Genomic DNA, 25,227 nt, shown 5'->3' on the forward strand with positions numbered 1-25,227 from the left:
ACAATACCCCACATACTGGCTGTAATTTGGTGATTACATAAACTTAGTCACTGTAATTTATAATTCTGAAAATAATTTGGAGTATTGTAAAACATTTGATAAAAAGAGAATGACTCACATTGCAGTTTTAACACGGACAGAATATGATTTAGCCTTGTTTAACCTAAAATAATAATAATGCACACAAAACTGGGTTAGTGATCAATACAGCAGTCACGATAACTCACGAAATCAAATTCTCACAACGAACGACAAAGTGCGATACTTAAACATCCATTGATTTAACGACGAACGACAAAGTATCACCCTGGTGTGGGCGGCACTTAAACATTCATTGGATATATTGATCTCGGAAAATGAATCGTAATAGCGATCAAGTGATTACCCTGTTTTGCGGCAGCAATTTGATACTAAGGTGTGTGTTTTGTGACTGTTCTTGCTATATCTTAACGTCTACAGAGAATTTGTGCGTCGAATTAACAACAGAAGGCAAGTGCCAATGTCTGCTATTTATAGTGATTTTTGGACAGGCTTACGGACCGTATGGCTTTTCCCTTTACGGTCCGTAAAGGGTGCAGTCTAATTACCTAGGCTAGCTGGAAACGGGACTAGCTTGCATGAATCATCTAAAAATCGAAATTCAATCTGTACAACACATTTTTAAGATAATTATCAATAGGGTTTAACCCCCCTTGAGTTTTAGGGGCCCTGATCCTGATTTCGATTATTCTGAAAATTTTAGGGTTAGTGCAGAATTACTTGGGTGTCTCAGTTAGGGTTTTCTAATTGACTAATTATCATCCTAATTATGGATTTTAATGAGAATTGTTACATGAACCTTACCTGTGGTAGGGTCCAAGCAACGGTAGCCACGGAAATCAGGGGGATACCCGAGGAATATACATCGCATGGACCTATGGTGAAGTTTATGGGGTTGGGTAGCGGATGTGTTGGGGTAGCAAGCACATCCGAACACCCGTAAGTGGTCATAGGCTGGGTGACGGAGGTAAAGAACAAAGGTAGGTGTGTAGAAATTTAGTCTTTTGGTGGGTAGGATATTGTGTAGGTAGGTAGCAGTGTGGAGGGCTTCAACCCAAAACGAAGGAGGTAGATTCGCATGAATTAAGAGGGCTCGAATGATGTCATTCAAGCGGCGAATCATACGTTCGGCCCTTCCATTTTGAGAGGATGTTTGTGGGCAAGCAAAACGGAAAAGGAGACCGTTTTGTTGGGCAAAGGTTTTGAATGCTAAATTGTCAAATTCACCCCCTAAGTCACATTGGAATGTTTTTATTTTCCGGTTAAATTGGGTGAGGATTAATTGATGGAATTTGGCAAAGGTAGGAAAAGTTTCGGACTTATATTTAAGGGGGTATACCCACACGAAGTGTGAGAAATTGTCAATTAGCACCATGTAATACTTATATCCTGATTTACTCATGATAGGCGAAGTCCATAAATCGCAATGAATAATATCAAAAGGAGCAAAAGTAAATGTGTTAGACGAATAAAACGGCAAACGTTTATTATTTGAAATTTGACAAGAATTGCAAATATTATGACTTTTGTCCTTATTACAATGAAAATTAAAATTGCGATTTAAAATATCTAAAACTTGCGCCCCGGGATGTCCCAAACGATCATGCCATGGTAAGTGATGGGAAGTAATGAAAGTGGCTTGAGGTGGCAGTTGAGGTGGCGTGAACGTGTAAAGAGTCCCGGTAATGTCATGTCGAGATAGGTGCTTCCTAGTTTTGAGGTCCTTCAAAGAAAAACCAAAAGGGTCAAATTCGACAGACACTTGATTATCACGAGTAAAGCGTCTAACGGAAATAAGATTTTTAATTATTTGTGGGCTATAAAGGATATGGGGAAGTATATAGGTACGGTTTGGTAAAGGGTGAAAGCCTGTTCCTAATTGATTAATTGGTAAAAACATGCCATTACCTACCAAAATATTACGACAAACAGGACGTGAATCAGGGATAATAATTTTACCTTTGTCTTTTGTCACATGAGACTCAGCACCAGTATCCATCACATCAGAAGTCCAACCCATATTTGGGGAATTAACCTGCATTTGTGCCATAGCTGCACTTAAATCAGTGGGACAAAGAGGGTTATAACCTTGTGGTGAGAAGCCAGGAGGCGAGTAAGTCGCCGGAGAGAACCCAGTAGCCAGAGGACACCCTGAGTACTGAACCTGAGGAGCAGCAGCCGATTGATTGTTGTTGGTCCACTGCTGCTGATTGGATTAAGTCGGATAAGGGCATGGCGGTGGTGCCCACCATGCCCAATTAGGGTAAACCGGCTGCTGTTGTCCCGGAAACATCGACCACGGATTTGCCTGCTGGGGTCGTCCACGTCCCCTGCCCCGTCGATTGGAAGAGGCGCCGCGTCCACGAGAGCCACGGCGATTGTTTGCAGCGTCCGATTGATGATTAGGGTTGCCAGGGGAGTCAGAGGGCTGCGACGGCACTGTGGCAGCCAGAACAGAGTTCGTCTGGCCCTTTTGAGCTTCAATCCTGATAACTTCATCATTAAGCATTGTGATGGCTTGGTCCCAATCAACACCTTGCTGATTAATCAGCGAGGCGGTGGTGTTAAATTCTGCTGGAAGCCCTCGAACAAGCTAAAGAACGAGGCGAGAGTCAGAAACAGGCTGGTCCACATCAGCCAGTTGATTGGCGAGATCCGATAATTTCTGACAGTAATCGTCAACTGAAGAGCAGGCTGACAAAGTCATATTGCAGAAACGTGTCTCTAGCGCCGCAGCGCGAGCCTTCTTGTTGCTCAATTATTGTTTCTCGAGCTTTAACCACGCATCCCGGGCTACAGTCGTATCCATGAGGCGTTTCAGAATATTATCCGAAACGGTGCTGTAGATCCACTGAAGGACCAATGCGTCAAGTTCCTTCCATTGGGCATATTCAGGGGATTTGGCTGCGGGTGGTGGTGTATCATCGATGTGATTTTCAACCTTGTATGCGACCACGTGAAGGCGGAATAGCTTAACCCATGCCGAATATGTTACCTGCGACCCGTCCAATGTCCGGATCTTAGACTGAATGTTCGACACGGAGTAAGCCGGGTGTAGGGGAACAGGTTTAATCGATGATTCAGATATGGCTTCCTTCGTCATTAGGCTGAACCGAATGAATCCGGGCGAAAACGGAACGAATCCGGGCGAAAAAGAAACGAAAAAAACAGGGGATATCAGAACCGGGGAGGCTCTGATACCATAAAAGTAATTGTGGTTGTAATTGTCGATGTATTATTGATAAACAAGGGCCCTATATATAGGGATCATACAACCATAATAAAGGAAAGGATATACAGCAATAATACAAAGATTATCTCCTAATAATACAATTGTAATCTATTCCTAAAATATGTGTAAGTCGGTTATGCTAAGAGTGTTGAGTTTCCCTGCGACCGCAACTAAACTCACCCGTAACAACTTATCAAGGTGTACTTTCGGTTAACACTCACAAAAACTAATTTAATCTCTAAATAATGTCTTAATTATATTGTAATAAAAAGATGTCATATATAGATAATATAATAAAATACATGCACATTATAAACACATACACTTGATATATATGCACACCCCATGCAAACATTAATTAAATCTCACACACATCTGCAACATACTCATATGTACAATTCAAGACTACACAGTGATACACACACATACTAACTATGTACACATGCAGACACACTCGAATATATATATCAACACATACATAATTAGATTTTGTAACCCTCTCCCTCTTTTAGCAACTCACCAGCAAACAACCTAAACAAAACCCAAACCCTCGATCGCCGGAAATAACCCACCCTTAATCCAAAACGAAAGTCCTTAGCTAAAACATATTAACAAGGTGATTTGTTTGTCTACCTCTTGGATCGAAACAACCAACGCTATGGTACCGGAAGACGCAGGCGACTCAACTGGTCCTCTCGGTGGTTCAAAGCGGCAACGATTGTGGCGATAGTGGTTGATGATGTCGGCAAGGGTTGCGGCAGTGGTGGTTCGTGGCTGCAACGGCTAATGGTGCGGTGATGTAATAATGGCAGCGAGTATCTGTGTTGTCGGCAAACAGAAACTGAGTTGTCGGTCAAGACGTTGAATGGTGGTGGTTTTAGAGGTTACAAGGCGTGAAGTCGGTGATGAAGGTGAAAACGTAATGGCGGCTATTCAAAAATTAGGTTACGAGCAAAGATGAAGATAAAGAGATTATTTATTTACATTTTTCAAATCCTTCCCTTGAGCATTAGACAATTTACAAACAAATCTTTTAGTTTAGTATGAATTTTTAGAAGACCTTAAACTATCATAAAAATACATTTAATAACAAAAGAAATGTTCTAATAAAAAAATATGTAAATGTTGCTTACTACTGATATTTACCAAATAAATTGCTCGATGTGTAACGATAATCATTAAATAGGTTTAATATATATTAATTAGTTTAGAACTGATAATCGATATTAATTATTTTGGGGTTTTCACAATTTCGGGTATTACAGCAGGTGTTTGCCCAATCCACCATGGCTTATAATGGGATTTTGATTTTGATTTTGATTTAGAAGTGATATGCGGATCTTGAAGTGGGTTTTAATTGGGGAAGAAAGAGGGGTATAAACGTCATTTCACACATTACTAACAGTTAAACAACCGTTGACTTGACAGAGGGTCCAAGATCAATGCAATCATGAAACGTCGAGAGGTAGGGCAGCAAGATTTTAGTTTTAGGGGATAAGAGTGTCAGTGGGGTAAAAGCCCAGAGGGTAAATGTAACATACCAATTTTTATCATATAAATTATAAGGTTTGGTTAAACTTATTAACCACTAGTACCTAGTAACTAGTTTATTTTTTTAATATAAATATTCAACCCAAATAGTTTTAAACACTATTTTATAAAGTTGGTTGAAATATTATATTAATTAATTGGCCTGTATATGGGTGACCTTTCTAATAAAATAAAAGTCTATAAAAACTTATATTATTAGACAGGTAATTTATGGATAGGTTGACCGTAAGAAATATGAAGTTCCTAGATGGACCTAGGAACCGTATAATACTTAAATTATAATAATATATTGTATTTTAAACATACTCCGTTTTTAATGAAACTTGGTTCAAAATGTAGACAAAAATATTCTCGTTCTAATAACATATTTATTATTTTATAAAACATCATATTTTAAAAGTTATAAACATCAAATGAGTAAAGCAGTTAAATTAATCTATATATATTAATAAAGGAGATAATTTGGGCTATGTGTCCTTGAATGGTGAAGCTATTTTGCTTATGTGGCATCTTATGGTAGATTAGATGGTGATTTTAGGAGGGAATCCATCTCAATTTTCTATACACAAATGAAAATTCTCAAAACACAAACAAATAAAGATGTGGGACGCGGGATCCGTATAAGCTCGGGATCCGGCTTATTAATTTGGATTTTCGGGTCGGGAGTATGGGTTTCAGTTTCCTAATCTCTCTTTTCTTTCACTCTTTCCTTTTCTCTTCAAACCCTAGATCCATTCAATATTTCTGGCCGTCACGCTCACAGGCGATTTCACATCTCTGTAATCGGAATCCATTCATACGCTTCTTCCTTCTTTGGTGATTCTTCAGTTTTATGCACACGTATGTTGTTTCTTCTTGATCTTTTATTCTGGTTTATTAATTTGAACAATCTTTGATTTTTTTGTTTTCTTATTTCACAAACCCTAAATTCTAAATCTGTTCGTCCGCTAATTTGTTTGTCAACGATTCGTCAGCCGAAAATGGTTGCCGCTGATGTTGAGTACAAAAGTTTAGATTTTGGTTGCCGCTGATTTCAAAACAAATGTTGAGTACAAACGATTCGTCACGCTCACAGCCGAAAATGGTTGCCGCTGATTTTAATTTTTCGGTTTTTTAGATTTCATTTTGATTTGCTAAGATTAAACCCAAATGCTTTCGATTTTGGTTTCAGTTTTTTTTTTCGCACAGAAACCTTTCGATACTCTGTTCTTCAATGTTTTATTGGAAACTTTCGGAATTGATCAATCCGGTTCAAACGATGATCGAGTATGACGTTTTGGTTTCGGTTTCGGTTTAATGATATCGATTGAAAGATTCAGATTTTTCTTTGTTTTGGATTTTGAATTTTGTCTTGAAGGTGGAATTGATCAATCTGGTTCAATCGATGATCAAGTATGATGTTTTGGTTTCCGTTTAATGATATCAATTGAAAGATTTAGATTTTTCTTTGTTTTGGTCTGAGTTTTGCTTTTGGGTTTTGGTTGTCCAGTACTTATATGGTCATTACAATTTTATTTGCAGAATTTAATCTTCCAATTAAAAGAAAAAACAATTTATGGGAAAGCTTGGGAAGAAATTATGCTTTGTAGTTTGCCCTATTCGTCTTCACGTCCTTCGTATACGCCAAGGTATGCTTCTTCTTCTTTCGTCGTTGTGGCAGGTTTAAGTATTTGTAATCTTGGTTTACGTTTGCAAGGGTTTCACGAAATTCGGACAAAAATTAAGCATAGCCAACAAAATTTGATCATAGAATCGATCAGTAGGTAAACTATTGGTGCAATATGAGCATGTGATTTTGTTTACACTTTTTTATTTATCATTTATGAATGATTGTGAAATGATTATGAATAATATGCATTTGAATGCAATTTGTTGCAGGCTGGTGTTGATAATAAGACCTTTTTTTTCTATTGACATGAGGCTGTGATGAACATGTATATGTGATTCAGATCGGGGTGCCGCTTAAACTTTCACGTGGCAAATTGGATGGATGGCAGGTGCTCACCTGCAACCTCCAATGCAGCCATGTTGGGTCTATGATTTTTCAATTATACGCATATGAATGCAATCTGAGAATTGAATAACTTATACCTTCTCACTTTGATATCCAGGTAATATTGTGTTTAGGTGTAGATAATAAGTCCTAATTTTGTATTAAATTAGTATTTAATACTTTTGGATTAGCTTTTATGGTTATGTTTTCTGTTTCAGCATCATATTAGGGACCAAAATGGAAGCAAATTTTTTATTTCTTTCTAAAAAACAACTAATAGACTTTTGGGCTGTTTAGCGTCACTCTGCAAACGCCAAGTCATGAGGTGCATTTGTAGCCTCGAAACCAATTGAATTCACTGGCACTTCACTTTCTTTTGTTTTCAATTTTTTTTATTTTTTTACTGTTATTTAAAAAAACTTAAAAAGAATACCAACAAAGCTTATTCGTTCTGGTTATATATATATTACGACTATATTTTTTTCTCTCTTTCGAACGCATCGAACCCGACCGGTTTCCACCTGCCTTACATTCTGTTTCAGCATCAATCAATGAAGCTTTCTTTCAATATAAAGGTTGTTGAAATTGTGGTGAGTGGGTTTTATGTTCATCATACTTGTGTAATATAGTCAAATTAAGTTTTTATGAATTTGAGTAAAAATTTATTCTTACCTAATTTACTTTACTAATGTACTTTCAAACTGATGCAGATCAAAACTAAATAGATCAGATGTAACTTATCAATGTCTGAAGTGAGCTCATGAATAACGTCCATTAATGATCAAGGTAATACACATACATGAAAATTTGTTCATCCACTTCTTCCTTCTCTGCTAAAACCACCATTCTCCGCTTGATTAATTGGTGAATCAGGTAAGAAATCCTTCGGTCCTTATTTTATGATGTATAGATGTGGCATCGGTGCGTTGCAAGAGTTTGGGTTGTAATTGGGAGTTTATGTATATGAGTTAAGGTTAAATCTTCAGTATGAAGTCTGAGATTTGTAAATCACCGACATGAAATTCCTTTTTATATATGAATGGGTCAATTTGAGTTGCAATTTTATCTAAGTTTTACCAAAAGTGTCAAATAATTTTTTTAATATGTCAAATAAATCATATAGTTTTTATTACATTCCAATTCTCAATTTGCTATACATATACTTTCTGATAAATCAGTTGTTAACGAACTGTTGATTCTGTAATGTTTTACACTCATGGATTGACAGGCTAAAAAGAATAGAAACCAATTTGATATATCAGAGTTTCGAGCTCAGCTTGATGCATTGGGTTTGAAAATTATAGACGTTACATCAGACGGAAATTGCTTTTTCAGGTTTTGAACATGCCTCTCTGGACTCATCTATATCTTTTTTTAAAGATTAATTGGTAGGACCTGCTCCCTCTCATCGATATCCGTGATGGATATCTTGAAATCACTTTCTTATTTAAAGACCGGATTTATGGTTGAGCTAAATGGTATAGTCTCATTTAGGAATACTTGGTACCTCAAGAATACATCAATACATTGATGGAGTCAATGTTGAATAGATGTCCGACATCTTCCTTTGTTTTTTATAGTATTAATCTAAATTTGTTTCATTTGAAAGATATAATTTTGACTCGGTGGTGGGTCAAACTCAAGAAGCAGTGGCACAACATGAATAAAACAGACCAAGGGTGCCGCTTTCTCTGACGTAGAGAGATTCAAAGATAACTAACTGTTGTTATCTGCGGACGGCAGCAACGCTGACTATGTGTTCCGGTTCAGTGAAGGCAGCCTAGCGGAGTTACGGTTTGGTAAGAGATGATGTCGGCTGGAAGTTTTAGGATTCTGATGATGTCTGGTTAACTCCGGTGACCTGAACCAGGTATGCGTGAATCCTTTTTAGTCAGGTTGGGTCTTCTATGTTTTTATATCTAACAATTTGACTTTTTGGTGTAGTTTGGCTGCGATTTCGACAACATCAATCTGAATAAGTATTTGAATCAGGCACCTTTGATACAACACATATGTGTTGCCGGCGATTGTTAGTTGTTTTGAAGTTTTTGTTAAGGTATTGAAATAGTCTTTGTTTTGAATCTTTTGCAAACATATTTCAGAATTTTGCAGTTAAAAAGTGACGATGGCAGCCTAGAGGGGTTAAAGTTTGGTAAGAAATGATGGCGGCTGGAAGTTTTAGGATTCTAACGAAGTCTGTTTAACTCCGATGAGAACTCGGTGACCTGAACCAGGTATGTGTGCATCCTTTTTAGTTAGGTTGAGTCTTTCCATATTTTTGGAAAATTACCAGATTTTTTGATTTGAGCATTGAATAAGAATGAAGGTTTGTTTGTGTGACGTCTGAATCTCATATGATATTAGGGTTACGCATGAAGGAGAGGAAGAAGAAAGATGAACTGTTAAGGTTGGGCTGATACAAAAGATTTGGGTTTAAGAATAATTTTAGGGTTTAGCATTGTAATAGAATTTAAAAAAAATCATCGTCAAGTTTGTTACGTTCAAGATTATGTCGGCTGATGTAGTTCTTTCTATGTCCTAGAGAATAAAGTGTGGCTTTGTTTACCTTCCGTTTTTATGCTTTCATCATTAAAACTTCTCCTCAAACTGTACAGTTGAAAAGAGGGGTGGATATCGTTGTCGGAGCAGTCGGTCGTGTTAAGGTAACCCAATGGTTATCTGGTTGTATCTTCTTAGTATAACAGTGCCACGTGTATTTCTGTAAGTGAATCATTGAATTATTTGATAATGATGTGTAGGATCACATTGAGAGAGTGAATCTTGACTTATGCTCATTGAAATTCCGTATCCTTGATGAAGCTCATGAAATGTTGAGGCAAGGTATGCTTTAGGGTTATAAAAGAATCATTCGTTATTTTTTCATCTTTTAGGGTTTTAAAAAACAAGATTTTAAATAATATTGTTAAAAGCGACATGTGCTGCTTTTAGGGATTATAAACATATCTATTTGATTAAACTGAGACTTTGATAATTATGCGACTCGACCCAACTCGACCTTAACTAACACGTTTAAAGCAAACGCGTGACTTTAAATAATATTGTTAAAAGCGACATGTGTTGCTTTAGTTGTTGTTTGTGTCTGTATTTGAATTTGTGTTTACGTAAATAGTACTATTATGTTTTTAAATGAGCTGATGTAACACAGGTTTATGATTGAAGTTGTAATAGTCTTGATGGTTTGGAGTTGAGGTAAAATAAAGGGTAATTGGCGATTATAGTTTTTACGCCGGGTGTATTTGAGGCTGTTTATCATAAGTTACTTATTTTTTATGCATTTTATGCTTTAATAGTTTATGATCTTATGGTGTGATATGTTCCGTTTGTTTATTTGGTAGGTCTTACATCAAAGGGTGCAAGATTTTCCAACCATAACTCTGGAAGTAAGTGTTTCATAGTCATCAATTGACAAGTGAAATAATATTTTGGTTTGTACACTCAAGTATTTGGTGAAATCTTTATGAAGTCTATAACCAATTTAACTTTTGTTGATTACTGTGTTAGAATTGCATGATTTGGTATAATAGGCTTTAGAGTTATAGTTCAACTCAAATTATTTGTACAGTTGTTCATAGTGACAATGCCAAAGAATACTTCGTATTTGATAGGCTGGCACTGTTTTGAATACCAAGGATGCTAAAATGCCAAAAAACTGGAAGAAAAGTTCATCATGAGTCCTGCAGTTGTAAAGCCATGATAAATAGTTATTGCTCATTTTTATGATCTCTTCCAAATACCTCCTTTATATATAAGTAAACAAGATTAAATAAAATATAAATACAAATGCAAATGCAAACCTACATGGTCTGCATTAGATGTATTATTTTTGTTGGGATTGAGAGTAGGGGTGTTCATCAAATCGAATATCGAATTTTCAAATTTTTCGAATTGAATTATTCGATAAATTTTTATTTTCCATTAAATTTGAATTGGATTAAAATCTACCCATAATTTTTAGAGTAAATTGCTAAAATCGTCCCTGAGGTTTGGGCATGTTTGCCATTTTCATCCAAAATAATTTTTTTGTACAATATAGTACTTCACTTTTGTGATTTTTTGCCATTTTCATCCAAAAAATCTGACTTTTTTGCCAAAATCATCTCTGGGATTTGGGATTTTTTGTCATTTTTATCCAAATGTTTGATAGAAAAAATAAAACAAATTAGATGTTTGGATGAAAATGGCAAAAAAATCTCAAAAGTGAAGGACTATATTGTACAAAAAAGTTGTTTTGGATGAAAATGGCAAACATGCCCAAACCTCAGGGACGATTTTGGAAATTTACTTTAATTTTTATTTTCCCTTAAATTCGAATTCGATAAAAAAACTACCCAATCCGATTCGAATTCGTATTCGAATAAAAAACCCAATTCGTATTTGATTCGTATTTTATTTATTATTATTTTTTTAAATTTTATTTTTATATCTGCAGGGCATTCTGGATCAAGACAGTGATTTTTTGCGACATATACCTGGTGTGATGACCCCAACAGAAGTAAGTAACATTTACATTTATTTAACTTAGTTTAATTGAAATTAGGTTTCCGACATTGGTTGTTATTTTGTGATACTGGTATGTAATCTTACTCTTTGTTGGTAGTCCAGTTTATAACTTATAATGAAGAAACTGTTGTAAGAAAACGGGTATTTTGTCAGCCTCAAAAGAATTGCCCATCCTTTTGGAAAAATCACAGCCTCAAAATGGGAAGCCCATGTGATCACGTTTGCTTAAATTTCAGTTTATAACTTATAATGAAGATACTTTGCCTTGTATGTGATCACGTTGGCTTAAATTTCAGTTTGAACAATTCTACAAGACTTTTTTTATCTTTTCTATTTGATGTGATGTTCTGTGGTATAAACAACTTTAGTGTAATATATGGCTGTTTAACTTGGAAATTTGGGGACTTACAAAGGTTTTTAGTACATGAAACTTGAATTTTGTCTTATTGAAGCCTATTTAGATTTATAAGGTGTGGGCGTTGTGGATTCTAAGCAACAAGGATTCTAAGCCTCCTTTAATCTTATAAGTTTCTATAAAGTTCAAGTAGGATATAGAAACTTTCTTAGAAAGTTATAGCTTTATCACTTTAGAGATTGTTTGTGCGTTCCAAGGGTGTAATTAGTTTCCGGCATCTCCAGGTGTTGGTTTTTCATGTATGACCTTTTCTGTCCCATACTCCCATGTATGTGACTCTGTATGTTGTACATCAACTCTTCATGGAACATACTGTGAGCATCCATCTTTAAAGAATGATTTTGATTTGAGGTGCTAAATTAATTCAGTTTCGTATTTTTTGGTCCCACATGATCATATTCATGTATATTTTATATTTAACATTGAGTTTCGTATTTATATCCATGCGTCTGACATTACGAGTATTGGACCCATGACAGGAAATTTTTATCCTGTATAAATGGCGAACTACAGGACAGCTTGCGGCAACTCCGCCATTCCGGTACTCGAACCTGTTCGCTCTCATAATCTGGCAGGGAACGTACCGATGGTGTTGGTTTGTTCATTTGACGGCCGGTAAGTGTTTGTTTTTTGTATAGGACACACTCTCTCTCTCTCTCTATCTGTTTATATATGGTTAGGAACCTTATATATGGGATGAGTTTACATATAATGTTAGTTTCTTTGATATTTATGTCAAAACTTGAGGAATTAACACATCATGAATTTACTTTGTCTGTGCAAGGGTATACAAGAACATATTGAATGATGTATTAGTAATTTAGAAAATCTATATGGCATTTTGGTTAGTGTATGAACTATGAATGTTCATGAACTTCTGTATTTTTCATGCTGCATCTGATTGAAGTTGTAATTGGTGCAATGGAATGGGTATTTGGGCACGGGATTGGTTTTAAGAATTTTCATGTGTATGGGACGTGTATGAAATTAGGCAATGCAACACAACTGTACTTAAAAATAGTTTACCCGAATAAATAGCATAAAATATACTTGAACATATCTACTCATTGGCTTTGTTACAACCAAATGTCGTCTACAGCAAATGTTGACGGAATCGGAAATAATTGTCAGTTTTTTATGCAGATCCGATGTAGATGTATGTGTACTCATTGGAAGATTCATTGGATTTGAGTTCTTAACGACTCATTTAAGACTACAACGATCGCAGTTTTGGTTACGAATCGAGATGAAACATATATCATCGACTGGAAAATAGCAGAGCCCATCTGAGATGAACCATAAACCATCGACTAAAAAGGAAGAGTGCCCAAATGATACGGTAAATTATTTTGCTTTTTAGTTATATGCTTGCTTGATTATGTGGGAAAACATTATAGTAAAATGATAAATTTCAAGTTCTAAGTTTATATCCGACACAATCCGAATTAATCTTTGTTTTCATTGCTGATTTATGTATAGCTTATTGTGAATTTTAGAAAATTTAACAGGAATGTTTTATATAGCAAATCATGGATTATGATAGGAAAAGATGGGAAGTCATAATTGAGATAAATAATGAGATATGGCGTGTGTGTGTGTATTGTAAAATGGGCAGGTCAGGTATGTTGGAGCCAGACGCCATACTGAATGGCACCAACGAGTTAGCTTTATAAAACGGGTCGAGAAGGCAAGCTTTTTTAAACACGGAGAACAATCATTTTCCTCTTAACGGGTCAAATGAGTGTAGTATACTAAAGGGTCAAACAAGATAGATTTCTTACTTGTGTAACGGGTCAAACGAGTTTTTTTAAGTATGTGTTTTTAGCTTATGCGCTAAACTTAGTTGAGAAATCTAAAACAAACTAACAAAGCCCGAAAGACCATACCAATAACATCGATAGGACTTCAGTTAGAGAATGTAGCAGTACAAGCTGGTAATGGGCTGATTTGTATCAACTCAAAAAAATATAGAAAACATTAGTGCTTGATGAGAAATTTAGACAACGGTTAAATCTACATGAGAGATTGTTGACCCGCGTCTTATTGATCTGTTTGAGAATGATCACTTATTCAAACTTATAGAAATCTATTTCTTTTTATGTTTTCCAAAATAATTATTTGCACATGTGTCAGTTGACATGGGAGGCGGTTCCATCCTTGCTTACTTCAGCTCCCCCGACAGAGGAGGTGTTGCCGATTGTGTAGCTTTTAACTTTTTCATAGACCCGCTTGGCGATTCCACACTTCCCTTCTTATTAACACCTTTGAGCTTTTCTTGGTAAGTGACACATTAATTTTCGAGTAAACCGCCAAAACTAAACCGTGAACTAAACTAATAAATCTCAAATTGGCTACTTAAGTCATGTTGAATGTATGTTTTGTCAGATAGTGGTTTATAGATTCTTGTGATTATGATTTTTGGGATGGATTTGTTTGAATTAAGTTGTGGATCTATGATTTCTGAAGATGCAGAGGTGGCGTGTAGATAGTGTGGTCCTCATGTCTGCTTTTATTTTAAAGATGTGAAGGTCAACATATTTAATTTCCATGTTTGACCAAGAATTCTTAACTCAAATGTGTTGTAAAAACATGGACATTTTGGTTGTAATTTCGTGCACCATCAGTCATGTCTTTTGCTCTATTTATTCCTCACAAGTTTGTAATTGAGGTGGTTTTTTATATATATTTTTTCAAGTCATATGTCATATGCTTTTGAATATTATAGCTTTTGTTATTAAAATTTGTTTTAAATACTTGAAACTTTTATTATCTGATAAACCACAGTGGGTTTTTGATCAAATTTACATGATCTTGGGTGGAGTTTCAAGACTATGTACAAAGAAAGGGGAAAGTAACCCATCTCCACCAGTTGCATAAAGCAATCTTATACAAAACCCTTTAGAATTTAGTGTTATTGATTACCAAACGTCTAATGATAGATTTAACTGTATTATTATTTTTTTGGAATTTTCATTTTCCAACTCCTTATAAATATATAAAATAAGTTTTTAGAAGTTTACTTTTTTTTTCTAATTTGGTTTTGATAAGATAACGTGGGTTCATTAGTTTTTTTTAACGAACTCGACATTACAATATAAAATATGTTGAAGACGTAGTTATATCCAATAATTTTTTTTTGTTCCGCAGGCTATATTTAGTGAGTGTTAGTATCGTACCATTACTACAACATATGAAACTGATATTGAACGAACATCAGGTATTATCGGAACCGCTATTGGTGTTCAAAGGCCATATTTGTTGATCAACTTTACCTTTGATAATGCTGACCCATACTAAAAGTTTCCGTCTGGTTTGACCTCTGATATCTATATACTCATAATTAATGTAATTTTAATTTTTTTAACCCGTGAAGTTCATGAGTGATTACTTTATCCGTCACATATTTTTCATTTTAGAAAAAATAATGTACAGTTGTGTTTAATAAAATTTAAATATCCAACCCGTGAGTATTCACGGGTGATAACCTAGTTATAATATATAAAATAAATAAATAAAATAATGAAAACATTCCATTTATGTTGTGTGTACGTGTATGCATTGTAGTTGTGTATCCTCAAATAGAAAAAAAAAGAATAAATATTAAAAACTAACTTAGAGATTAAGTATTGAGTGCACAGTGTGCACGTGTCCACAACTTACGTGAAGACTAAGTTTAGATTCAATATAAATAGTATGCAATGTTCAAACATTTGCTGTGCTTATCGATTTTTCATCTCTCTCGGCTCTATGTGCCTTCCATTTCTATTTTTCTTTAGTATATCAATTAGTATATTCTAAAACTCTGCCTTGTTTTAAGTATTGTAACTTCCAATCACCGCTACCCTTTCCGATTGATCTGAGTCCCATAACGCATGTCAAGGCTCTACCCGACTAAGTTCGTTTGGATTCTATCTCGGGACTTCGGGACAAGGTTGATTTAAGGGTACTATACTTAACACAAGTGCAAAATATATTTTTAATAGCCCAAAAGTTATACCCAAAATTTATACCAGGAGTCCTTCTAGTTGAACCCTAAAGTTACACAGTGGGTCCATTTCTTTTTTTTTTTCACCATTTTATTCTCTTTTTGTGATTTACCCAAAACTATTATTATTTTATTTTATCAAAAGTCATATCTATTATTTTACCCTATAGGAAACCCTAATTGAGACACCCAAGTAATCCTGCACAACTCCTAAAATTTTCGTAGCAATCAGAATCAGGATCAGGGCCCCTAAAACTCAAGGGGGTATTCCCTACTTGACGGTTATCCATATAACTCACTGTAGAAATTAAAATTATTGTTTCCGTCGACTCAGCAAGCCTACCCCTAAACGTGTCCACCCTAGGCTAGAAAATAGACCCGTCGCGCCACGCGACGGGTGCACATGTTCCTGTCGCGACACGTGAGGGGGACGATTTTCCAGCTATAAATAGTAGGCTGTGGGACTTGATTTCTGGAGTTGGAACGACGGAAAATTTCGTCTTACACTCCGAGTTATAGCCGTTTTACTATAAAACACCCACAATCACGAATTCTGCTACGATACAGGGTAATTACTCGATCGCTATTACGATTCATTTTCCGGGATCAATATATCCAAAGAATGTCTAAGTGCCGCCCATATTGGGTTATGCTTTGTCGTTTGTCGATAATTCGATAAATGAGTTGAAGCATTATACTTTGTCGTTTGTCGATAATTCGATAAATGAGTTGAAGTATTATACTTTGTCGTTTGTCGTTAATACGATAAATGAGTTGAAGTATTGCACTTTGTCATTCATTGTGAGAATTTGATCTCGTGAGTTATCGTAAAAGCTGTATTGATCATTAACCCGGTTTTGTGTGCATCCTTTCCTAAATTAGGATTATTAGTCTCAATACACTTACAATCAAAGTAGATGCTAATTCTCAGAAGAATCTGAACCATGAAGCTTGTTAATTCAAATACTGCATGCTGATTTGTGAGTCATTCTCTTTTTATCAACTGTTTTACAATACTCCAAATCATTTTTCAGAGTTATAATTACAGTGATTAAGTTTATGTAATCACCAAATTACAGCCGGTATGTGGGGTATTGTGCACAGTATTGTTATTATTGTTTCCTTCACATTAGGTGGGCGAGCCTAATTGTGACATACGTCACTCATTGGGACAGCCAATGGTGATATGACCACAGTCACAGAGCTGGTCTGTGACAAATATCTATTCTTGAATGTTGGTTGATAATAAACATATGTAAAAACCCTTAATACTGTAAATTATAACACATGTGTCGTTTTCAGTAAAATGAATGAACTCACTCAGTATTTCCCGCTGACAAAATCTTTTTAAAACGTGTTTCAGGTAATTACAGTAGATTGGAGTAAGGATTGGATCCGGCACTAAAAGACTTCAAGAAGTGGCTTATTTTATTAATTAAATCAAATTAAGAAATATTGTTTTATTAAAAGCTACCTTTGTAAAACTTGGAATTTATTCCATCCATTTAAATAAAATCCGGTGTTTCTAAACTCTGATATTTTTCCTAACTCACGGTCCTGATGAAATTTCCACTGCAATGTTTTTCAAAATAATCACCGGTACCACTGGACTGCTCGCGACTTCCGATTCCGGCTAGATGGGGTCGGGGGTCGTGACAGTAAAACTGTAATTTACTCTTATTATTTATAAGTATAGTTTTTGTGATTTAAAAAGAAAAAAAAAGGGTGTAAGTACTTGTGAGTTAATACTCTCCAAACTGAGTATTTATGGTTTCATTTCGTTTAATCGAGGTGGTAGAATTCTATTGATAAGTGATTTTAGTACCCGTAAGTTAATGCCCCCCTCAACCCTAAATGATTAATTTTCTATACATGTTATGGCAAAAGATCAAATACAAATAATCTTAATATACTAAACATACAAAGTGAAGGAAAACTTAAAAAGACAAGGTGACATTTTTGTAATTACCACCAACTATCAAAGTTACTATACAAATGTGAACTCAACCAAAAATACCTAAAAAACACAATTTTTTTAACATTTTTTATTAAAAAATTGCTACATTTCGTTAGCAAAATTTTTTTTTTTTTTGCTGTTACTAAAAGTAGCGATTTTTTAATAAAAAATGTTAAAAAAATAAAATAAAATAATTTGTGTGTTTTTTTTTATCTTTTTAGGTTTTTTTGGGGTTTAGTTTTTAGCATTTTAGCTTGGGGGGGGGGGGGGGGTGTTTAGGTTTTTTGGGGTTGGGGGTTAGGTTTTTTTTTTTTTTTTTTTTTTTGGGGGGGGGGGGAGGGGTTAGGTTTTTTTAGGTATATTTGTAGAGTAACTTTGATAGTTATTGATAATTACAAAAATGCCACCTTGTCTTTTTGAGTTTTCCTTCAATTTATATGTTTAGTATGTTAAGATTATTTGTACAAGAACTTTACTCTACATGTTATATCATATGTTTTAATTATTATCATTTTTTTCTTGTCCCATAATTATGTTATTTTTACATCTAGGCAACTCTTTTTGTCCTGGCTGCGTCATGCGCCTTTAACTACTTTGATGGATTAGAAAATATTTTTTTAATAATTTTTTAAACCTTCAATACTAACTTTTCAGTATTTTTTTTATTTGATATTATATTTTCGTAATATACCAATTTCTAACAAAAAAAAAAGAGTAGGAAAAAATATGAAACAATGGTATTTAAATAAATATAAAGAGAGATTAAAGAATAAGTAGGAAAAGGCCAAGAGGAGTCGTTGCAATCTTGGATATATTGCTTGGTAAAGGATCAAATAGAAATAAAATTAACGTACAAATTAGGGGAAAAAGCAAAAAAGTGGCAGTGTCATTTTGGTAATTATCAGCAACTTCAATATTACTGGGGAAAAAACAAAAAGTGTATTGTAGAGTAATTTTGAGCATTTTTAGAGTAATTTTGAGTCTCTGTAGAGTAATTTTGGGAAATGTAAGGTAATTATCAAATTACTCTAGTAGAGTAATTTTGACTTCTGTAGGATAATTTTGGAAAATGTCTTGTAGAGTAATTTTGTTAACATTTAGTTATGGGGTTTAGCTTTATGGTTTAGTTTTTAGCTTTTAGTTTGGGGGGGGGGGGGTAGTGTAATTTTGATAATTACCCTACACGACCAAAATTACTCTACATGAACATTTACTAAATGGTTTAGGTTTTTTTAGGTTTTTGGGGGGTGTGGGGGGGGGGGGGTTGTGTAATTTTGATAATTACCCTACACGACCAAAATTACTCTACATGAACATTTACAAAATTACTCTACAGAAGCTCAAAATTACTCTACTAGAGTAATTTTGAAGTTGATGATAATTACCAAAATGATACCGCCACTTTTTGCTTTTTCCCCCAATTCGTACGTTTCATAAGTTTACTTTATTTTTACAAGAGCTTTAACTCTATATTGCTTTTGCTGTGTGCCCAAGTCCATCTCGTGTGGGCTGAAAACAAAGAATATTCTTTTGAGTTTGGGTTTATTCTACTATGAGTCTAGGAGAGGTAGGGCCTACGTTTACTTCGGTTAAAAAATTTCAAACTGTTTGTAAACCACCTTCAACTCTTCTTGTTAAAATCTTGAATCAGGTAAGCTTTAACAACGCTTCATACCGGATTCTGTTACACATACATTGAGGTTCATTGGGGAACCAAAGCTAGAGGTTAAGTTGTAAGAATGTTACATGCAGGGGCGGAACAAGCTTTATAATAGGAGTAGCCCCCGTTACCCCTTAACGTTCCGGCGGTAGCGTAAATTTTAGAAAAATTTGACGTTTTTTCGGTTTCGTTACCCTTTTTTTAAACGTTGCCCCTATAATAATTTTCTAGATCCGTCACCAGTTACATGATAATACATGTAACATAATTACCAAGCAAGCCTGTTTTTCTTATCTGAACCATAGAAAGTTCCTCAGTCCCCAAGGACCTTTTCTTTTGCATCTTTTTTTTGGGCCAGCAAATTTGATATTTGGTAAAGGAAGATGAATTAAATAATAAAAAGAGCCTTAAAATTGTGGGAATGATAATGAGAAATTCAAGTCTTAAAGTGTCACAATTCCTGAACCTACCCTGAGTGGGAGCCCTGAGCAGATACAAGTGGTACCACTGTTTATTAAAATTATCGTAACAGATATTTTATCGGGACCGGGTGTCAGGAAAAATATTAGAGTTTTCAAAACACCGTAGTTTTCATTTCATAAAATTGTGGGTGAAATCCATATTTACAATAAATGGTAGCAAAAGTCGCTAGGCGCTCACTAGTCGGATTTAAGAGTACTCGGGAAGTACTCGGCCTGGGCGGAGATTACTCGGGGAGTAATTAGCCTAGAGGACCAGTACTCGGGCCTCGGCAGCCTACCTTGTAACGAGTACTCGGGGAGTACTTGGAGCCTAGGCGGGACTTTTACAACATAGATTTACATAAATTTTCACAAGGATAAATCCTTAATTACAAAACACGTTTTATTCAGGTTACATAGCCACTTATTTAAACTTTGAGTGCCTCATAGCACTTTTCCCTTCTCTTCACAGTAAATAACCTGAAACGCGTTTTAAAAACATGTGATCAGCGAAAAATACTGGTGAGTTCATTCATTTTGTATAAAAGGCATATTCCTTATAAATACAGTATTAAGGGTTTTTACATTTGTTTCCATCTTACAAAATTACTATTGGCTATCCCGTTGTCCAATAGCAAAGAAACCATATTAATAGTATTTGTCATTCGGTGGCAGTTCCTGTGACTGTGGTCATATCACTCATTGGCTAGGTCGTTGTCCAATAGTGATGCATAATAAGTAATGTATACAAAACCCCACATACTGATAGTAGTTTCCCAGTAAGAATACAAAGACTTAATCAGTGTAATATAGGTAACAATTGGAAAAAATTTAGGGTTTTGAAAGCATCTGATAAAAGAGAATGACTCACATTGCAAATTTAGGGTTTTTAGTAAACGTCTCCTGGTCTAAGTCCTGGGTTCCTAATTAAACAGACAATGCAACACATATTAGTGTATTAACCCATTTCAAACTTTAACGATAATCACGAGATCAAAACCCCAACGTAGATAACAAAGTATAGCCTTATTCAGGCAGCACTTTGACAACCGTTGATTTGGTTTTGGATTAATCGGACAGGGTATCGTACCAGTGATCAGGGTTAGAACGCTGATTACGGAGGAGAGTTTAGGAGTTTTAGGGGTTTGGTTACTCGGACAGCAGAACGAAAGAGAAGGTGTATCGATTTTTCAATCGAAAAGGTGCACTGAGACTCGTCCCACAGCTGCCCTTATATAGCCTACCTGGGCTTCCCCCGCGCGTCGCGGAAGATCACTGGGACAGCCTTGCGAGGCGCGGCAGCTCCTTATAAGGGATAGGTCAGCCTCGTCAAGTGTATAGCCTTGCCACTTGTCGCGAAACGCTGTCACGTGGCTTGGTCCCCCCCCTCGCGTCGCGGGAGATGCAAAGGTATCCCCCGCGTGGCGCCTGGGATGCCAGGTTTCGGATTCTTCGTTTTCCGCGCTAGGTTTTGTTGTGCAGGTCTGGGGTTTCGATTACGGTTTTTCATAAGGTCTTTTTGGAGTTATTACATCCTCCTCACCTCGTTTAAAATCTCGTCCTCGAGATTCTCTGAAACAAGTATGGATATTTTCGTTTCATCCTTGATTCTAATTCCCAAGTATATTCTGGTCCTTGTTTTGAATCCCATTTTACTTTGACCAGAACTAATTTCTTATGCTTGAGATTTTTAACCTTCCTATCTTCGATTTGGAAAGGTTTCTCAACAAATTTTAATTTTTCACTTACATCTATATTTTGAAGAGGTACCATTAAAGATTCATCAGCTAAACATTTCCTTAGATTACATACATGAAATGCATGATGTACACCAGCCATTTCTTCTGGTAATTGTAGCTGATAGGCTACTGGACCAATTCGCTTGATAACCTTAAATGGTCCAACATATCTTGGGTTTAACTTTCCTTTCTTACCGAATCTGACTACTTATTTCTAAGGAGAAGCTTTTAACAATACTTTTGACTCTAACTTGAAATTCCAATGGCTTACGTCGATGATCAGCATAGCGCTTTTAACGATCTCATGCTGTCTTCAATCTTTCTTTGACTTGAATTATCTTGTTAGTTGTTTCTTGTACAATCTTAATACCTGATAATTGCTTTTCTCCTATTTCTGCCCAGCATATTGGAGTTCGACACTTTCGTCCATAAAGTGCTTAAAATGGAGAAGCATTAATGCTTGTATGATAACTATTGGTATAGAAGAATTCCGTTAATGGCTAGTGATCGTCCCAACTTCCTCCAAAATCTATTACACATGCCCTCAACATGTCTTCCAATGTTTGGATTATCCTTTCACTCTATCCATCTATTTGAGGGTGATAAGTTGTACTTAAGTTTAGTCGTGTTCCCATAGCTTTTTGGAAACTTTTCCAAAAATGAGAAGTAAAACGACTATCTCTATTAGACGCAATGGATAATGGAATTCCATGTAATGAAACTACTTCATCTACATATAGCTTAGCTAGTATTTCCATACTAAAGGTTTTCTTGATTGGTAGAAAATGAGCTGAATTGCTTAGTCGATCCACAATCACCAGATTGTGTCGTTACCTTTCCTTGTTTTGGGTAACTTGGTAACAAAATCCATTGTTATCAATTCCCATTTCCATACTGGCATTTCTAACCGTTGAAATAAACCTGAAGGTTTCTGATGCTCAGCTTTAACTTGTGAACAAGTTAAACACTGAGAGACGTAACTAGCTATATCTCAAATCTTGATACATCTTGTCACTACAAGGATGCATCATATACTTAAGACTTATGAGCTTCTTCTAAAATTATATGGCGTAACTTTCCTTGGATATGTACCCAAATTCTCTTCTTACGGAATCTCCAAATTCCATATGTTCCTTTTTCTAATTCCTTCATTATTCGTTTTAATCCTTCAGCGTCATCCTTGATTGTTATTTTCAGTGTACTTTTCAATTTTTCTATAAAATACGATTATTTTAAACAAAAAGCGGATGCGAGAGGGGCACTTGGATTTACCGGTATCCAAAAGTGTACGTCGGCTTTACGGATCCTTGCTTATGGAAACACTACCGGCATCAACGATAAGTATCTAAAAATGGCCGAGAAAACAACGCGAGATAGCTTGGAGCATTTTTGTCGCGGTACAATTCCTATACTTTACTTAAAAAAAACGACGAGTATGTTTACAATTTCTTTTGAAGCTTATGTTTGTCTATGTTTTTTTATAAAGGTATTATTGATGTGTACGATGCGCGTTATCTTAGAACGCCCACATGGGATGACCTTCAAAAGATCTATGAGGTACATAATGCGGAGCATGGTTTGCCTGGTATAATCGGGAGCATAGATTGCATGCATTGGCGTTGGGATAACTGCCCGACTGCATGGCGAGGCCAACACACACGGGGTGACCAAAAAGGACCCACTATTATTCTTCAGGCGGTTGCTTCACAGGACCTTTGGGTTTGGTCGGCTTACTTTGGCGTGGTCGGGTCATGCAATGATATCAATGTTTTTGAACAATCTCCGTTGTTAGAGGAGTGGATTTCTGGCAAAGCTCCAAAAGCGTCGTTTTACGCAAATGGAAACTACTACCCTCATGGATATTATTTGAGCGACGGAATTTATCCTAGGTATTCGATTTTCGTGAAGACGTTTAGTGATCATATTGATGAAAAAAGAGCATACTTTAAAAAGGTTCAAGAGTCTTCACGAAAAAACATTGAGAGATGCTTTGGGGTTCTTAAACAACGCTGGCAATATTTGAGAAATCCTTGTCGTGCATGGAGCAAGCAAAAAATAAGATATGCTATGTACGTTTGTATAATCATGCACAACATGATTTTGGAAGACGAAGGAAATGCGATATGCCAGAATTATATGCCAGAAGCCGTTCAAGAGGACCATCCACAGGCGTCAATGGAAGAAAGAGTGAATAATGCGCGAGAGTTGCGTTACGAACCGTACCATTCCCAGTTAATGGTTGATTTGATACACCACACATGGTCGGTTCGGCATGTACCACCTGAGGGAGAGGAAGAAACGGAGGACGAAGTTGACGAGGGTGAAGAAAGCAAAGACGAAAACTAGTGTTTTTTTTTAATTTAATCGGATTTTAATTTTTTTATTTCTAGTATTGTATTTTTTTTTAATTTAATGAAGTATTTAAAGTTTAAAAAAATAATAATTGTGAAATGATTGCATGGGCGTTATTAGAATAATGCCCCACTACGCCACTTTTGGAATAATGTCCCATGCTGACTGGGATGACACGTGTCGAATAATGCCCCATGGTGGGGGCATTATTTTCTTTCACCACTACACATGGTCTAAGGTATATCATATCTCTTTATAAGATAGTGGGTTCAAATCCTGCAAGATACAGACACATGAGTATTTAAGAGTATGTTTGTTTGGCTTGATAAAAACCCATCTTCCGTCAGCATTTGATGCACAATTATTTACCAAATAATTTGAACTAGAGATAAGGTTAACCCGCACTTCGCGCCAGACACTGAGTTTTCTGCTGAAGCATACAACAATCAATCTCAGCCAGAAATCATGAACTCAAACGTCAATCTCGGTCATAAATCATAACTACAAATATATACAAATCACAAAAATCAACATGTTACTTATAATCATTACCAAGCTAAAACATATAAAAATACTAAAAAACTATTCCTTATTCTTGTTGATCATGGGCAAAGTCTTAAATAAAAAATTAGGTTGCTTTCTCTTAGACCAAAAGTAAAGTTTCCAAGCAGTAATTGATCTCATATTCTCATCTGTTAATTAAAGAAACCATTTTTCGGAAATATTAACTAGTGTTAAGCCTTCGCGTTGCAGAGCAGGGTGTAAAACCGTAATTGCCCCCCCCCCCCCCCGCGGGGGTTTATCGGTACGGCTAATCGGAAACTATGAAAGCAATAACGCTACCGGTTTCAATAATATCATTATTTAAACCTAAAATCATTTAATTCTTGTGGCTGAAATTATAAAAAATCATAAGTTTGTTACAAAAATGTAACACCTCGAAAATTCACGTCCTATAATGTACCGACACGTGTCATAAGCTTGAACGAGTCAATGAATACTATAGAGGGACTAAAGTTGACAAACATAGAAAGTATGTGAATTCAAGGGTTCAAAATGTCAACAATGGATAAATATGCCCTACAATGTCCCTACATGATGTTTATACCCTTAAACGAATGATTGATGGATCATACGAAGCTAATTGTGAAAGAAAGTGAGAAATTACAAACTACAGGGGTTAAATGTGTCAACATGTTTAAGTTATACCTCTGAGTGACCTTTTAGCAAACACAAAGCTTTGTAAAGGTAAATTATGCTCACTAGAATGCACGGTAGAAATTTCACAAAGTTTCATTACCGTATGAGAAAGTTATGATCAA

General features: G+C 35.7%; 2 protein-coding genes and 1 long non-coding RNA gene across 44 annotated transcripts; 2 read left to right on the forward strand and 1 right to left on the reverse strand.

Annotated features, from left to right (window-relative positions):
- Nucleotides 1-2,797: 2,797 nt before the first annotated feature.
- Nucleotides 2,798-3,142, reverse strand: LOC110891202. Its single transcript, XM_022139152.1, has one exon. The coding sequence runs from the start codon at nucleotides 3,140-3,142 to the stop codon at nucleotides 2,798-2,800; it is 345 nt and encodes a 114-aa protein (XP_021994844.1).
- A 2,313-nt stretch (nucleotides 3,143-5,455) lies between these two features.
- On the forward strand, nucleotides 5,456-14,917 carry LOC110943110. 42 transcript variants are annotated; one of them, XR_004862152.1, is made up of 16 exons: nucleotides 5,456-5,662; nucleotides 6,344-6,450; nucleotides 6,519-6,585; nucleotides 6,701-7,405; nucleotides 7,526-8,685; nucleotides 8,760-9,049; nucleotides 9,180-9,222; nucleotides 9,431-9,478; nucleotides 9,575-9,656; nucleotides 10,172-10,216; nucleotides 11,266-11,328; nucleotides 11,976-12,102; nucleotides 12,231-12,366; nucleotides 12,895-13,090; nucleotides 13,885-14,029; nucleotides 14,137-14,414. It is a non-coding gene; the product is annotated as an uncharacterized LOC110943110 (long non-coding RNA). The 42 variants fall into 42 exon arrangements; XR_004862130.1 differs by lacking the exon at nucleotides 11,976-12,102 and adding exons at nucleotides 5,797-5,906; nucleotides 5,994-6,214 and having other exon boundaries at nucleotides 13,885-14,392; XR_004862150.1 differs by adding an exon at nucleotides 9,982-10,025 and having other exon boundaries at nucleotides 13,885-14,392.
- Nucleotides 14,918-19,089: 4,172 nt separating this feature from the next.
- Nucleotides 19,090-23,990, forward strand: LOC118480360. Its single transcript, XM_035975160.1, has 2 exons — nucleotides 19,090-22,950; nucleotides 23,040-23,990. The coding sequence occupies exons 1-2, from the start codon at nucleotides 22,905-22,907 to the stop codon at nucleotides 23,897-23,899; spliced, it is 906 nt and encodes a 301-aa protein (XP_035831053.1). The 5' UTR covers nucleotides 19,090-22,904; the 3' UTR covers nucleotides 23,900-23,990.
- The last annotated feature ends 1,237 nt before the right edge of the window (nucleotides 23,991-25,227 follow it).

Source organism: Helianthus annuus, chromosome 7 (genome assembly GCF_002127325.2).
Source record: "Helianthus annuus cultivar XRQ/B chromosome 7, HanXRQr2.0-SUNRISE, whole genome shotgun sequence".
NCBI classification, from domain to species: Eukaryota; Viridiplantae; Streptophyta; class Magnoliopsida; order Asterales; family Asteraceae; genus Helianthus; species Helianthus annuus.